This window comes from Tympanuchus pallidicinctus, unplaced genomic scaffold (assembly GCF_026119805.1).
Source record: "Tympanuchus pallidicinctus isolate F22 unplaced genomic scaffold, pur_lepc_1.0 scaffold25, whole genome shotgun sequence".
NCBI lineage: Eukaryota > Metazoa > Chordata > Aves > Galliformes > Phasianidae > Tympanuchus > Tympanuchus pallidicinctus.
The window spans coordinates 9,975,258-9,990,823 of NW_026294742.1; the positions used below are offsets into that span (position 1 = coordinate 9,975,258).

General features: G+C 42.2%; 1 protein-coding gene across 8 annotated transcripts; it reads left to right on the forward strand.

Annotated features, from left to right (window-relative positions):
• The first annotated feature begins 130 nt into the window (after positions 1–130).
• Positions 131–14,088, forward strand: REEP2 (receptor accessory protein 2). 8 transcript variants are annotated; one of them, XM_052689779.1, is made up of 10 exons: positions 266–313; positions 680–752; positions 991–1,354; positions 2,981–3,088; positions 4,835–4,911; positions 6,242–6,362; positions 6,953–7,066; positions 7,445–7,592; positions 7,910–8,067; positions 8,955–14,088. In XM_052689779.1, exons 4-10 carry the CDS (start codon positions 3,083–3,085, stop codon positions 9,027–9,029), a joined length of 699 nt encoding a protein of 232 aa, XP_052545739.1. In that variant the 5' UTR covers positions 266–313; positions 680–752; positions 991–1,354; positions 2,981–3,082; the 3' UTR covers positions 9,030–14,088. The 8 variants fall into 8 exon arrangements, with proteins under 8 accessions (XP_052545734.1, XP_052545735.1, XP_052545736.1 ...); XM_052689778.1 differs by having other exon boundaries at positions 991–3,088; XM_052689782.1 differs by having other exon boundaries at positions 991–3,088; positions 6,306–6,362.
• The last annotated feature ends 1,478 nt before the right edge of the window (positions 14,089–15,566 follow it).

The window sequence follows — 15,566 nt, forward strand, 5'->3', positions numbered from 1 at the left end:
CCGGCAGGATCTCTTTGCAGCCACGCCGCCCTCCCCTTTCTGCGCCCGGGAGAGGCCGCTCTGCCCCCAGGGAGCGCGCAGTTCTCGCGCCTGGAGCGAACGGCTGCGGGCACCGCCCGAACGGGGCGGGGAGGTTGGGGGCGCGATGCGGCCCGTCGACTCCGCCCCTGTAGGAGGCCGGGGCGGGGCTGCACGGTGCTCGCTGCGGGACCCGCCCTTTAAGAGCCGCCTCCCGCCGCCGCGGAGCCGTGTGTCGCCGCCCGACCCTGCCCGGCGCCGCCATGGTCTCCTGGATCATCTCCCGTCTCGTGGTGTGAGTACCGCAGTCTGGGAGGAAGGGATGCGCGGGGCGTTCGAGGGCCGGGTGCCCCGCTTCGGGCGCGGCCGCCGCCTGGAACGGAGCTGCGGCGGTGCCGCGGATTGCAGCCCGGAGAAGAACCCCGCGTCCCTGGGGGGGACCGCGGTGCGTCCTGGCGGCTCTGCGCAGGCTTCCGCGGCCCTGGAGCGGCGGCCTCCTGTAAGGGCGGCGCCGCTGCGGTGGGGGCGGCCGAGCCTTTCCTGCGGCGGCCGCGGAGGAGTGGGAGCCGCCGGGGGCTCCCGGCCGTGGAGGCCGGCAGGGGCGACGGCGGTGCGGGACGCAGGGAGCCGCGAGGTGCTGAGGGGTTTGTTCTTCTTGCAGGCTGATATTCGGTACGCTCTACCCCGCTTACTCCTCCTACAAGGCCGTGAAGACGAAAAACGTGAAGGAATACGTGAGTATGGGTTCGCCGTGTGACCAACGCTCTCCTCCACTTTCCTTCATCCTGCCGATCCACAGCTCGACCCGGTGGTGCCGGGAGCCGCCCGCCCCGCAGTGCTGCCTGGTCGGCCAGGCTGCCTAACGAGCAGCCCCGACGGGCTTTGGAGAAGTTGCTGGCGAAGGATGCGTGCTGACATGGGAGGCTTAAAGCTGTAAATGTGGGCTGGGGGCTTGTTTTTTTGTTTTCCCAGGAAATGTCTGAGGAAGGAGAAGTGGGAGGAAACACTGCAGTCTGGAAGCACGTGAAAGTCCAGGGACGAGTTATTTCTTGAACTCTTTTCTTATGCACTGTCGTTCTACATCTCTTTCAGTACTGCTTCTGTTTTCTTCTAATGGCCTGAGCAATCTTGCCTGATTTGTGTTTTCTTACCTACCTTGCTGTTATCAACAATTTCTCTTGGTCGGGTCTTCATTCCCATTCCTTCCTGCAATTATTTCTCTCTGTCTGTGCCTATGCTATTGTTGCAATTGTGTTATTTAAACCACCACGGGGTTTTCAGTGATGAAATGTGCCACCTTTAGAGAAGTGCTGTTGTTCAAAGGTGATTAGTGGAGGTAAGTTATTTGGCTTATGGGTAGGATGGATTCATTTCTGTTTAGGGTAATGAATAGTCAGATAGAGAAGAGAGGTAATGTGACTGAGTAGGACATAATTTACTGATGCTGCTTTGCAGTATAGTCTGAGATTCTTCATCCAACCAACTCTGTTTGCTACTTGCAAAACAGCACGTCAGTGATAAATGTTGCAGGATCTTTCTTATGCTGCTTTAGTCTTATAAAACTGCCTAGACATTTCCTGTGCCTTTACCTAAAATTCAGCCCATGGGGTTTAGAATGTAATAGAGGCTGATGTGAAATTGTCTCGTAGTAGAAAGCTTTAAAAACAACAGCTCAGCTGATTTTTACTTTTCCGTTCTTTCTTTCTTTCCTTCAACAGAGAAGGAAAAATGTCAATGTTCAGTGTGCGCTGACATCCAGAAGAGCGTTTAGGAGTTGGCATTAGAGGTATAGTCAGGAATACTTTGAACCTTACTGAACTTAGGGTTAGAGTTAAGGAGTTCATGGCCCCAAGTAGTCTTTGAATTTGTAGGCACACTTTACAGTGAGAACTGGCTTATTTTCTGTGGGTAGGTTGACTGCTGAGGTACAGAAACGCGATGTCTTGCAGATTATAAACCTTGCACTGATTTGATTTTCTTTTGGTAAATGTTACCTATGTTGCAGCAGGTCTTGCTTAATCTGGTGATGAAAAAGAAATGAAATACAGTACTAGTTTCATTAAGTTTTTAGAACCAAAATGGCAGCTAATTACATGTTAGTAACCTGATCTTTGATTCAAGGAAACACATCTGAAATAACAAAATCCATCTTTTCTTAAACTATTTATTCTTAAGAGGACTATATCAGAACTAAACATGTATATAATAGATTCCAGCTGTCCAAATCATTAATCTTTAGAGGGCTTTGTGTTTTTCAAGAGAAGCAGAGGGACCAGAACAAAGAAGTTTTGTTTAAACGTAGTAAAGGGGAGAATGATATCTGTTCAAACTACTCATGTGAAATGTCAGTGGAAAGCTTGAATGCTGTGATGCGTGGTTATAAAGCTAGCTGTGTCTGTGCACTACAACTTGCTCATAATGCTGAAGAACCAACACAGGTGGTGAGGGAAGACCTTGCAGATATATCTATGGGGAGAGTATGATGCACTGAAGGCTACCGTGATACAGATTGAGACGCCAGATGCAGGTCAGCAATGGTGTTCGAGTACAGTGCAATTGCTTTTACCCGCCGTGACAAAGGTTCAAGTCCTCAACCAGCCTTGACAGACAGCCTCTGGTACCTTACGCTGTTTTAAATGGTTTTTTTTTCCTTTTACATGTAGTGTGTAGCTTTGATAGATCTACATTTCATTTATGGTTTTGTACTTAGTGAGTTGATTTAGGTTATTGGTGCAAACTGGGGAAGCGATTTATGTGCATATGTGCAGTCAGCTGAAATAGGTGTTTATTCATCTGTTGAGCAACAAGGACCTGACTTCTCTTTAATGTATCAAAGAACAAATATAGCTTAGCTTAACTGTAAGTTTTTTGAAGATGTTAGTGATCTGTGGATTAGAAATATAAGGAAAATAAAGAAATATTTTTCCCTATCTGCCACTCCCCATGCTTTCTGCTTTTCTAGCTTCTGAGGATGTACGCTTCAGTGACTTCTAGACCTAGAACTTCAGTCCTCTGCCATATTTAACTGCGTTTCTTTTCCTCTGCGGGTAGAGGGGTAGAATGAATGATGGTAAGAGGAGAAGAGGGCAAGGCCCAGATCCATTTCCCTTATTGAACATGAGAATATGCCATACATTTAAACGTACCACGCATTTGAACAGTAACATAGCAATGTTTTTTTTTTACTTCTTCACACTTCCACTCAGTTCTCCTGACCATTGCATTACTACTACAAAGGTCTGGTAAGACAGAGCTTAGCTTTATAGTCTACTGTGATTATTTCTGGGTGTCAAGAGCTAACTTATGTAACCATGGTACTTACCTCTTTCTGATATTGTTTTCTTTCTGAAAATGAAATTTTTATCCTTTCTTTTGTCTTTTTTCCTTCCATTTTTGTCTTTTCTTTTGTGTCTTTGAACCAACTGTTAATCCTCAAGAGTCCTTACCTTTTATCTCCAACAGTACTATATTTTAATGTTTATATAAGCTTGTTGGAAACATTGTAGTGACTCTGTAGCCCCTATAGGGAAGCAGTGTAGCGAGAGGTAGGGATAGTGTAGCTTGGGGATAAGTAAATAATTTGTCTCTTTCTAGCAGCAGAGTAAGTCTGATATTTTGGGTGTCATCTGCAAATTAACTTTGACCCTTTCTGAACAAATGTAATCATTGACTCATAAAATGACCTTAAAGATTGCATTGTTCCAATCCCCCTGCCATGGGCAAGGACATGTACTACGAGATCAGGTTGCCTAAAGACCCAGCCAGCCTTGAGCATTTTCAGGTATGCAGCATCCACAGGTGTGGGCAACACGTCCAGTGCCTCACAGCCCTCAACACAAAGAATGTCTTCCTAACTGCTAATCTCAACCTACCCTCTCTCAGCTTAAAACTGTGACCTTATGTCATTACCACTGCACTCCAATAAAGAGTCTTTCCCAGTCTTTCCTGTAGGCCCCCTGTAAATACTGGAAGGCCACTGTTAGGTCTCAGCCTGTTTTCACAGATCAGAGGGCTCCAGCCTTCTGATCATCTTTGTGGCCACTCTCTGAGCCTGCTCAAACAAATTTGTCTCTCTTATGCTGGGGACCCGGGATCCGAATGCAGTGTGTAGGTGGGCTCCCATGAGAGTGCAGAAGGGGAGAACCACCTTCCTCAGCCTACTGTACATGCATCCTTTGACACAGCTCAGGATACAATTGGCCTTCTGGGCTGCAAGTCCAGCTTCATCAACATCAGCTTTCCATTCAGTACCCCCGAATCCTCCGCAGTGCTGCTCTCCATCCACTCACTGCCCAGCCTGTACTCATGTTTGTGATTGCCCTGGCCCAGACGCAGGACCTCCTGCTTGGCCTTGTTGAACTTTGTGGCATTTGCAAGGCCCCAGCTCTCAGGGCCATCCAGGTCCCTCTGGACGGCATCCCTTCCCTGCGGCGTGTTGACTGCACCACACAGCTTGGCGTCCTCTGCAAACTTGCTGTATGTGCATTCAATGCTACTCTCTATGTCACTGATAATGATGTTAAATAGTTCCATTCCTTATGCAAACCCTTGAGTGATGCCATCCACCATTATTATATGTTATATATCTACTGATATTTTATGTTACTGTTTACATAATATTGATGTGTTTAGTGAACATTAATATTACATAGTTTTCTGTACTAAATGTAACATTTGGCAGCTATACTGCCGATTATATATGTATTGGTTTTTGTTTCTGCTGACTTCTTAGTGTGTGGAAGTGATGAGTCATCTCTAATGAGAGGACATTTTGCTATTTTTCTCTTTTCTGATGTGAGTGATTGCTCTTTTGCAGGTAAAGTGGATGATGTACTGGATTGTTTTTGCCTTTTTCACCACTGCAGAAACACTCACAGACATTGTTCTTTCTTGGTGAGTACTTTGGTAGCGTGTGGTGGGTTGTTTTTGGTTTTTTTTGTTTTTGTTATTATTTTTAGTTGTTTTTTTTTTTTTTTTTTTAAGGTAGTACTAAGAATAAGCTTTCTCTCTTGTGCAGGAGTTTTCAATGTCCATAAAGTATGCGGGGTTGTAAACATTGTGTCTCAGCTGCTGTCTTAACTGTTTAATCTAATTTCAGACAGCTAGGATAGACACAGCCTCTTTAAGAGGGTTTCATCCATTCATAACATGAAACGTTTTTGAGATACTGTTCCATGAAGTGATAAAGTTAGAGGCACAAAAAAAAAAAAAAAAAAGGTTGGGGGGGAGGATGGTAGAAGGAAAGGACCTGTTTTGCTTTGCAAGCCTGTTGTGTGGAGGAGCAGATTGGATGCATGCCTTTGCTCTGAGATGATGATTTTGCATGATGAAAACGTCTTCCACTACCAGGGGTGGAGTGAGGCAGCTTTTCGTCCCTCAGTACTGTGTGTCATGCGTGGCAGTATTGAAACAGAGGCATTCAACAGTGACAACAAAATATCATTTTCTTAATTGCTTTAGTGTCCGTGTCTTGCATGCATCTGGAAGATTACAAACCAGTCAGAGTTATGTCTTTTAAAGAAATAAGAAGTGGCTACACATGCTTTACATATGCTCCACTGTTTTGCCCCTTCCTGCATAAAATTTGGGAAAGCAAAGATCTGAAAAATACAAGAGCTTCGCCTTAGAAGTGAACCGCTGAAAACAGAAGTCTCTTAATACCAGCAGAGACAGGGAATTTTGTGTTCGCTTATTTGAATCTCCACTGTTGTATCTTCCCAGAGACTTTACTGAGTAAGAAGTAGTGATGAAAGGCTCATGCTGCCTGTTCTTAGCCACCAGCGTTAGTAACAACTAGAGAGCTCTAGAGATACTTAATTGAAAACTCCAATAAACGAAGCTGCTGCAATAGTAGCATTCAGCAGATAGTCTTTGAACAAACTAAAGAATGGTGAGTGGCGATGAGATCAGCGTGTTTGCAGGGCGAGAGGTGCCCAGTTCATGGAGCTTTTGTGGCTATGCATGCCAGACTGAATGAAATTCCAGGAAGGTGCGTCCAAGGATTCCAGAGAGGATTCTGCTATTCTGACCTGTTATATTGATTATTATTATTCTTTTATGTTTGAGTCCTTACTTTCTCTTTACTCATTCTGCCTGTGCTGCTGTCTACCAATTATCTCCATCTGTCTCTGTGATGATCTTGATTCCAGTTTTCCATCTTTCTCCCTATTTTCTTTTCTTTTTTTTTCTTTTTTTTTTTTTTTCCCTTCTCTCTTTCTCTCAGGTTTCCCTTTTATTTCGAGTTGAAAATCGCATTTGTGATTTGGCTGCTCTCCCCTTACACCAAGGGCTCCAGTGTCCTCTACAGGAAGTTTGTGCACCCAACGCTCTCCAATAAGGAGAAGGTACTCACGTGTTGGAACATACTGACCTGCCTGGAAGTTGATTCAATTTTCGTTCAGCTGTGAATCTTAATGAAAATTCAGATGCATAATTTGAGCTTCTGCTGATGTGTGTAGGCATAGAATGGTTGCCTCTGACAGTTATGTCATTCTGCAGCCTACTGAAGAATATAATGTAACCAGTATTTTGCCTAATGCTTAGAAAGTGTGTTTGGCTGTCCCAGCATCTTTAGCCCTTACGGCTACTATCAGTAGTTACATTTTTTTCAATCATGTTAGTAGCCATATGTTCTGTAGCCAGGCTGTTTTTTCAGATTCTCACTGTAAGCAATTGCTTTGTTTCAAATGTGATAATTTGGAGATTGCATTCCTTAAGTTACAGTTGCATTTGTAAGCTTTCTGTAAGTAGAAGAAAAAATACAATTATTTGATCTATGGCAGATTAGTCTGGCAGACTGAAAGAAAAAAAAGATGCCCTGATGAGCGGTGAGTTTTAAAGATGATGACGGGGAAGACTGATCAAGTGTTTGCATTTGTTGGTTTGTTTATTTTTCATTGGTAGCTAAATGCTGTGGTGCATGTTGTTTTCTTAGGAAATTGATGAATACATTACTCAGGCTCGTGACAAAAGCTATGAAACCATGATGCGAGTTGGCAAAAGAGGATTAAATCTGGCTGCAAATGCAGCAGTTACTGCAGCTGCAAAGGTAATGCAACACCTGCACTACAAACGTGGTTTAACCTTCTGTGACCCTCTGGAATTCGGCAGTACTTTAGCTGTGTATACCAGGCATTAGTTGTGTTAGTTAGGGGTGCTAGTACTTGTTGTCTGTTTAACCTTAACACCAGTTTGCCTTGCAGTAAATCTCGTCCTTTGATTTATGACGAGCAGAGGTAGAGTGGAACGGATTTTGCTCTAACCTCTTCCCCTGGTCTTGGGAGCATACTTTTTTCCTTCTTCTTCTGGTGATGTTGGTTTCTTTGTACTTGTCTTATAGTATTGTAGTGGGGAATGTGGCACCTTCCTTTTTCTGAATGAGATGATTTTGGTGAAGTGTCTTTGACCCCAGTTTTTATGTGCTTAGGGCCAAGGAGTTTTGTCTGAGAAGTTACGAAGTTTCAGCATGCAGGATCTCACTCTGATCCGCGACGAAGATGCTGCGCATTTGCAAAGCCATGAGTCACAGCTTCGCCCCTCTGGAGGAAGCCTCCTTGAAACTATTGAGGATTCAGGTACAGAAAATCCCTGCTGGGCCACTGTGTGAGGCCTCACTTGGTAAGCCAGCAATGGACTTCATGCACCAGGTCTCTGAAAGACTACAAGTTTGCAAATTATCTGGGAGAAACTGTTCTTTTTCCTTGTTCCTTCCAAACTACTAATAAATCCTTGTACCTGGATTGTCCTCCTGAAGGAATTTTGACATCTCTCTTCCATGTGGTCCTTAAGGATGGGACAGTTTAGATTAGATGTCAGCACGTAAAGTCTAAAAATCACATCTGAATATGACTTTTCAAAAACATTTGAAAAAAACCTTTTTCTCATCTCTTAGCTTCCTGTTACTCCTCAGGAGAGGAGAGTGGCGTGGTACAGAGACCTAATGGAACCCCATCAGAGATTAGAACAGACCCATCAGATGAAGATGCAGGAGACAAACTGCCAAAACGTTCGCAGAGCCTCAAAGCTCCTAGGAAGATGACAAAATCTGAGGTGAGCAGGTGTATAAATTGTTTCCAACACAGACGTTGATTCCTGAGGTTTTGTCAGAAGGCTCTGGCTTCATAGTCTGTGTGTTTAATAGCTGGTTTTTATAAGCGTTGTTGGAGAGTTTGCTGCTAGAGTCCTACATCAGAGGACTTGCCATCTGCTTGCTGTCATCTTTTATAGTTTTTGTATTTTTATTACATAAGCCAGGACCTAGGTTTGCTTTCATATTTAGGCAGTAGATATTTTTAGAGTGTTCAAAATAGGTCTTTCTTAAATCTCCAAGGCTTACTCCTATGTTGACCCTTCTACTTCCTTCCATAGTACAGTGGAAGTGGGCAGGGAAACATAAGGAGAAATGTTTTCTAGTGGGAAATTGTTGAAGTGACTCAGAAGTTGTGAAAAGGCTGTAATGACTCTCTGCCATTCATTGTGAATACAGAAACTCTAGTAAAGCCCTTTGTAAGCATATTGTTTTTCATACGTGGCTTATTTAGTTTGAATTACTAATTCAAGATGTTTCTACGATTTGGGCTATTAGGAATGGTCATCAGAAAGCAGAAAAGTTAATGCAGTGAAAATGCTGTGTCGGTGTTACTGCTTAGAACTTTTGTGATGTCTAAGGTTTTGCCAAGACAACTTACTTCAATTTGCTATTGCATTTCCTGTTTCATGATGTCTTCCTTTCCTTATTGTTTTCTGAAGGATATGCTGAGAGTAAGCTGATTAGCAACAACATAAATATTTAAATAGTGTTTTTGAAACAATAGATGATGTGAATAGGGTCACTGTGCTGTAGCTTTTTTGTCCTACTTTCTCTTTGCATCTTTGTCTCTTTCTGTTAGACATCTCGGTGTTGCAGTAAATTAAGATACCTCTTTCTTTCTCCTCAGCTGCCTGTAAAAAGTGTGAAAGCCCGCCCTAAGAAGAAAGCTGCAGGTTCTCTTACTTCTGGGGAGTCATCCTAAGGAGCCCTCCCCTCCACAACACCCATCTCTGTCCCAGGATTTGCCTGTAGCTTTTGAGTGGAAACTCTCCTAAGGAAGGGAGCTGAGATTAATGTACATAACAGATACTGCTTTGTAGAGCTCGTTCTAAGGTCAAGGGGGGAAGCTGGGATTCAGAACGTGGAATAGAGGATGCACATCCTCAGGAAATTTCTCCTTTTCATCCCCCTCTTGGAGAAAGTGCTAATGTGTCTGTACATAACCTGTTGCTTTGAAATTCCTTCCGTGTAACCCTAACTGGAGAGAATCTTGATGAGGAGAACTGACCAGGGTTAGAGATACGTGTTGCACTGATGCTGGAAAAATAATCAGACAGTGGAGTTCCTCGGGGTTGGGTGGCTCCCCACATTGTCTTATTTTGCTCTGGGTATCCTTCTGCAGCTGTGTTAAGAAGTGCCCACAACGATTCATCTGTCTTAGGAACGGACCACAACTGTCATGTCCATCCCCTTCCAGAAGTGACTAAAATGGTGTATGCTGAGTGCTTTTGAATGTAAAGGACTCACTCATGGGAGGAGTAAACCAGATTATGGATTTTAGTACTGGAAGATGAGCTTGTTTTTATTTTTCTAAAAGGTTAGTGATGAAATTAGTAAGGTTAGTTATGAAGAAAATGTGCTGTTATCTGCATACATGAAGGAGTAGATACAGATATCCACGGGAGGTGGCTGTTGAGAAGGAAAGGTGATCATTCATAAGATTTTGGCAATTTCTTTTTTTTTTTAAAAAAAAAAAAAAAAGAAAAAAGCTACTTGAGTTTTATTTCTGTTGTTCACTTTGATTCCTATAAAATCAGAGTGAGAGCATTTCTGTGCAGTGGGAAAAGCAGTCAGTTTGCCAGTTGTTGAATTCCGTGTTACAGTGATGCTTTTCTACAGACTAATTCTTACTTTCTAGCAGATTTTCTGGGGAAAATCTGACTCGCTGTAGTCTGCAGACATACTAGAGAGCTCCAGAAGCCCTTGTCTTTCAGCTTCAGGAGATCTATTCTCAGAGTACAAGAACAGACAAATAGCTGATGTACAACCTTGTCTTATTGCAGAATTCGATTTATGGAGGATAAAAGAGGGGTGGGGTGACTAGGGCTCACTATTCTGCTTTATCAGTCATCCTGCTTTATCCTACTCCAGCTCTTGCACAAATTTTCTTTTTGGACCATTAGCCATGCTTATCAATGTTCTGAGACCTGAGCAGCATCCAATGCTTAGAACAGAATTACGTTGCATGTAGAATATATGTTGTGAGAATGAAACTGCGGAGAAAAGATGAACAGAAATGCATAGCTCTCCTGTTGTTGAGTTCTGTAATGGGGGAGCACCATCACAGAGAGCTCATGATGCAGACATTCATGTTTGCCTGTGTTTCGTGCTGTATATTTCTCAAATTACAGTAGATTCATTCAAATTACAGAGACTCAGCATTTTGTTATTGACGATGTATGGAAGCCCTGCTGTAAGATTCCACAAATATTTCTGTCCTAAGGAAGAGCCCTTCGGAAGTTTGTAAAGTTGAAGATTGAGGCTGAATTTTTTATTTCATACTGTCTTGGTGTCAAATTGTTATGAATTACCCAATGTTTGGGGAAAACAATTAAGTTGCTTTTACTTTTCTTTGTCGCTTTTAAAATTTTAAACCTTGACTGACTGTGTTAAAAACTTGCATCTTGTCATTAGTACTTGTCCTAAAGCATGCACAAATTCTTACCCAGGATCCAGTAGAAAATCTTTGATTTTACTTTGGGATTTGAGGTGGGGAGGCAAAGGGTGGAAGGGGAAGTAGAAAGTGTTCATTTTTTCTTCTGCTAGAAAGCATTGTATACGTGCCTCACTAGTACATGGAATGGCAAGTACTGCAGCAAGAATTCTTTCTGTTCCCAGTGGAAATTCCTCTCCTTATTGAATATGAGGAAGATTAAGTTGTGAGGAATTGTTCAGTACAAGAAACTCTAGGACGCAAGAAACTATTATTCTCTATACTCAAAATACCTCTATAATCATATTTCTATATTCTTCTTTTCCAACAAAAAATCTCCATGGCAAATTATTTATCTAAATCATTGTGAGGGAGTTGATTTGGAGGCAAGGGATTAATTACTCTGTCCTTATGCTGATCTTTCTGCCTTCTTGTGCATGCTTTGATAGTCTCTGATTATTAGGTTTTCATACAGTGACTTTCCAGAATGCTTTCTAGATTCTGTTCATCTGCAGTAACTTGTCCTGCTTTTAATTGCAAGAAGAATTTCTGAAGATTCGATTTTGGTGTTTGGATTTGCTTTTGTCCTCCTGAACGAGATGCTTTACTAAGTATCTTTTACTTAACATTGATGCTTGATATCATAGCCTTTGGGTAAGTATGGCTCAATCGATCTGACTTCTTGTATAGGGAGATTAAATCATATCTTTTTAAAATTAAGAATCTGGAGTAGTTACAGGCTATGTGGAGTGTGTGAGATACAGAGCTGATGATGTTAGGCAGCAGAACTTGGCCCAGAGCAAGATAATGTCTTAGAATGGACCTTGTTTTCTTCTTCCAGTACAGATGTGACTGCTAGAATTCGCTCTGCTTGATCAAAGCCTCTGCAGATCTGCCACCACCCTTAGTGAATTCCTAGATATAGTTCTGCATTGGATGACATGGTCTTGCATAGAAATTCTCTTGCTAATGAGAGTGCTGAATGTGCTGTTTTGATAAAATGCTTTAACAGCTGTTGTTCAATGTTTCCAACAGGAAATGCTGGAATGTAGTTTCTATTCAGTATCTTCTGTGAGCTTGATTGTGCAATTAAGCAAATGGTTTAATCTGTAACTAGCAGTAGAACCCACTGAGTACAGTAAGCATTTGTACCTCTTTCCTCATAACATAATTTCCTCTGGGACACAGAAAGGAATGCAGAGATTTCTAGAGAACCCTGGATTTCCAGAAATTGGTACTTTTGAATCTTATTTCTCTATTGCCGTCTTGATAGGCAGGAAATGTGTGCCTTAGGAGGACACTGGGGTGGTCATGGAACATGCTGCTAGTTCTCTGGCAGAACAGAACATTGTATGAAGGCGGCTTATGTGCTGACTATGTAGTGTCCATGAGCCTCAGAGCAACTGTTGAGCTGTTCTGAGTTTTTCTTTCTGTCTTCCAAACTTGCATGCAATTCTAGAAAGTATGGGTTATTGCCTAAGAGAGAAATCTGGAAAGAGGGAGAAAATTCTTATCCTTCTTTCTGATGAAGACACTGCACTGACATATTACTCTGCTGTTTGCCAGGGAGATGCTGAATGACATTCCTTTATGTAATTGTTCAGTTTTAGAGATGTTCTTAGATTCCTTTTGGGAACCACCAGGCTGACACATCTTGTGCTGCTCTTTGAGTTGCCCTGTGAACACACATGGAAAACCTGCAAAATATTCTGTGAGGCTGTGTGAGTTCAGAGAAGAGTTGAATTCAGATGGGGATCTCTGCAAGTTGTCTGGTCTGACAGGCCTGCTCAAGCAGGGCTACTTAGAGCTGGTTGCCCAAGAGTTCCTGTGCTATACGTGGTCTGGAGCCTACTGAATTTAATGTTTTATTAATGGTTGAATTTAATGTTTTTGTATATGCATAAATGCGCATGAAGCATGGGAATGTACTTTAGAGTTACCAAGGAGAAAGGATCGGAGAACAGTCACCTTTCATCTGGAATTTGGCACTATTACAAGATGCTGTAAACAGCTCGGTTTTATGTTGTTTCTAAGGTGCTGCTATGAAGCCTAATGGCTTCAAATGAGAAGAGATCTTAAGGAGTGTGCAGAGTAACTTGTGGGAACAAATAGTTTGAAGGTAAATGAAGACCATGAGCTTTCACAGCAGCAAAGAACCTGTCTTGTGAGGTAGGGTAGGGTGGAAAATGTGTTATGTGCAGTACAGATTTGTCTAGGAAATAGTGACAACTGTTTTCTGAACCTCTGACCTTACTTCAGCTCTGTATTCTACAGACTGGAATCTGGTTTCTCTCTTACAGAAACCATCCACCTTTCTAAGCTGGGCTTGACCTATGTGTATTTAGATTCTTGAGCCTTTCATCACCTCAGAACCATAGAGTTTGAATTTTTCCTCAGTGGTCAGTCAGATTGTGGAAAGTACCTGATAAATATCAAGCACTCTGTAGTAGACTTACTGGGAAAACAGTAGCAAGGAGCTCCAGGGGATGGGTTAATCTGGGAAATTGAATGTGCAAACAAAGCCTGTGTTATGCACCTTTTTAGCTAAATGCTGGATTTTGCTACAGTCATGTACCAGCTATCTGTAGAATCCCAAAAATTCCATGTCATAATTGTCAATGTTTTGTTTGTAAAGAAAAACTGGAATCACAATAACATGAAGTGAAAAGAAACAGTGATAAGCATGCTTTTTATTTTGTTTTGTTTTTCCTGGTAATTAGGTTGTAGCTGCTGCTTTTCCTGAACTTTTTCTATGACCATATAACAGGCAAGTCATTATTTTCTTGCTCTGTTTCTCAGCTCTGACAACCTAGAAGTAACATTTGTGAGAAGATGCGAAATTGAATGTACTTTTGGTGGCCGATAGGCAGAGTTTCATATAATGGGCAGCTTTCTGAGCTGTATCTGAAATGTTTGCTGCTGCAGCTGAAATGCAGTGCTAAACTGACTAATCAAAGATAAGAAATTTAGTCATAGTCTTTGCAGCAGGTCGGAAAGGGAGAGTTCTGCTAAATGGCAAACAAATGTAGGCAGTACTGCCAGAGGACGTTTCATAGCAGTATTGTAGGAATAGCAGCTTGGGTATGCATAAGTGAGTATCGATACACAGTAGTTGACTTGCAGCAAAATTTAACTGGCTGTTTCTTGACAAGGAAGATTAGCCTAGCTCATCCATGCAAATAAACTTTGTATAGGTGTCTATAGTCTGTGTATTTAAACAGTGGACAATTACAACATGTTTAAAGAAACTTTCTTTTTTTGCTTTTATTCTCTCCACCCATTCAGACAAATGAGGAAAAAAAAAACAAGCAAAGAAAAAAAAAAACAACCGAACTTCCTATAGTTTTCTTTGCTTTGGTAACAGTAGGAGACAATAAGTTTTCTGGTTATTATCCAGAGTTTGGACAAAGTGTTGTTCTGTCATACAGGAGATGGGCCTCAAGCATGCTTACACTGTTGAGGGTGGGAGATATTTCTCTTGAAGCTTTGATGGAAATGCCTCATTGGCACGCAGACGGTTATGTGTTTAAAATGCACTGAAAAATATTCTGAAATTGAGAGTAAGAAGCACTTGTGTATAGCTTATCTTGTTTGCTTATAATTTGCAAGAGGTAATGAAGATTTTTGACTCACAATGTATCAGAACTGTGGTATCTATATTCATGACAACGGACATCAGAAATGCATAAATGAGCACTGAAGCATTTCTACTAACCAGCTGGCACATTTCACGAAAGGTAAGTTAGAATTAAAGTATGAATATCTTAATTCTATGTTGTGGTTTTCTAGAGAGAAAACTGTGTCAGGGACTGTAAGAACAAAATGGTTACTCCCTAACAAATTATTAGCTTTTGTGTGTGAATGAAAGCCAGTATGATAGCCTCTGTAAGATAAATTTCTTCAAATAGAAGGGATGTTCAAAGTATCCAACAATGTTTTACCATCTTCATTCAATATTTTGCTGATTATCACCTTTTTACACAGCTTATCACTTCTGCATGTGCACCTGACTGCCTGTCTTAAGGGATCTGAGGGTTCTGGTTGACAGCAAGTTGAACATGTGTCAGCAGCATGGCCTGGCAGACAAAATGGCCAACTGTACTCTGGACCATAATATAGGGTCTAGAGGGCAAGGTGTCTAAGGAGCGGACAAGGAGATTTTGTTTGCTCAGCCCAGAGCAAGGGAGGATGAGGGGAGGCCTCCTGGTGGCCTATGATTCTTCATATGGAGCGGAGGGGCAGTGCTGAGCTCTGAGCTATGGTGGCAGGGACAGGACTCAAGGGAACAAAGCTGAGCTTTGTCAGGAGAGAGTCAGTCTGGATATTTGGGAAGAGTTGTGCATCAAAGGGTGGTGGGCATGGAACAGGCTCCCCAGGGTAGTTAGTAACCATGGCCCCAAGCTGCTAGAGATCAAGAAGTACTGGGACAACACTCAGATGTAATGCGGTTGGTTGGTTGGTTTGGGTGGTCCTGTATGGAGCCAGGACTTATATACTTGATGGTCCTTGTGGGTCCCACCCAACTCGTGATAGACTGTAATTCTGTGAATATCAGAGAACATTTTCCACTGGAGTACGGGTAGTTTTGACTCTAAATTTTCAAAAATTAATTCCCAGTGCAAGCAGAGGAGAAAAAAGTCAAAGCCAGAGAAAATTGTATGGAATATCAGAGGAACCTTGCCAAAAAGGGGTTGGAGAGAATTCATTTGAGGAAATGTTTTTCATTATTTACTCTCACTAAGTATTCCAACTGACTCTTAGAGCTTTCAGGAGCAGTGTAAACAGTGCTGCACAAAATGTTGTAAG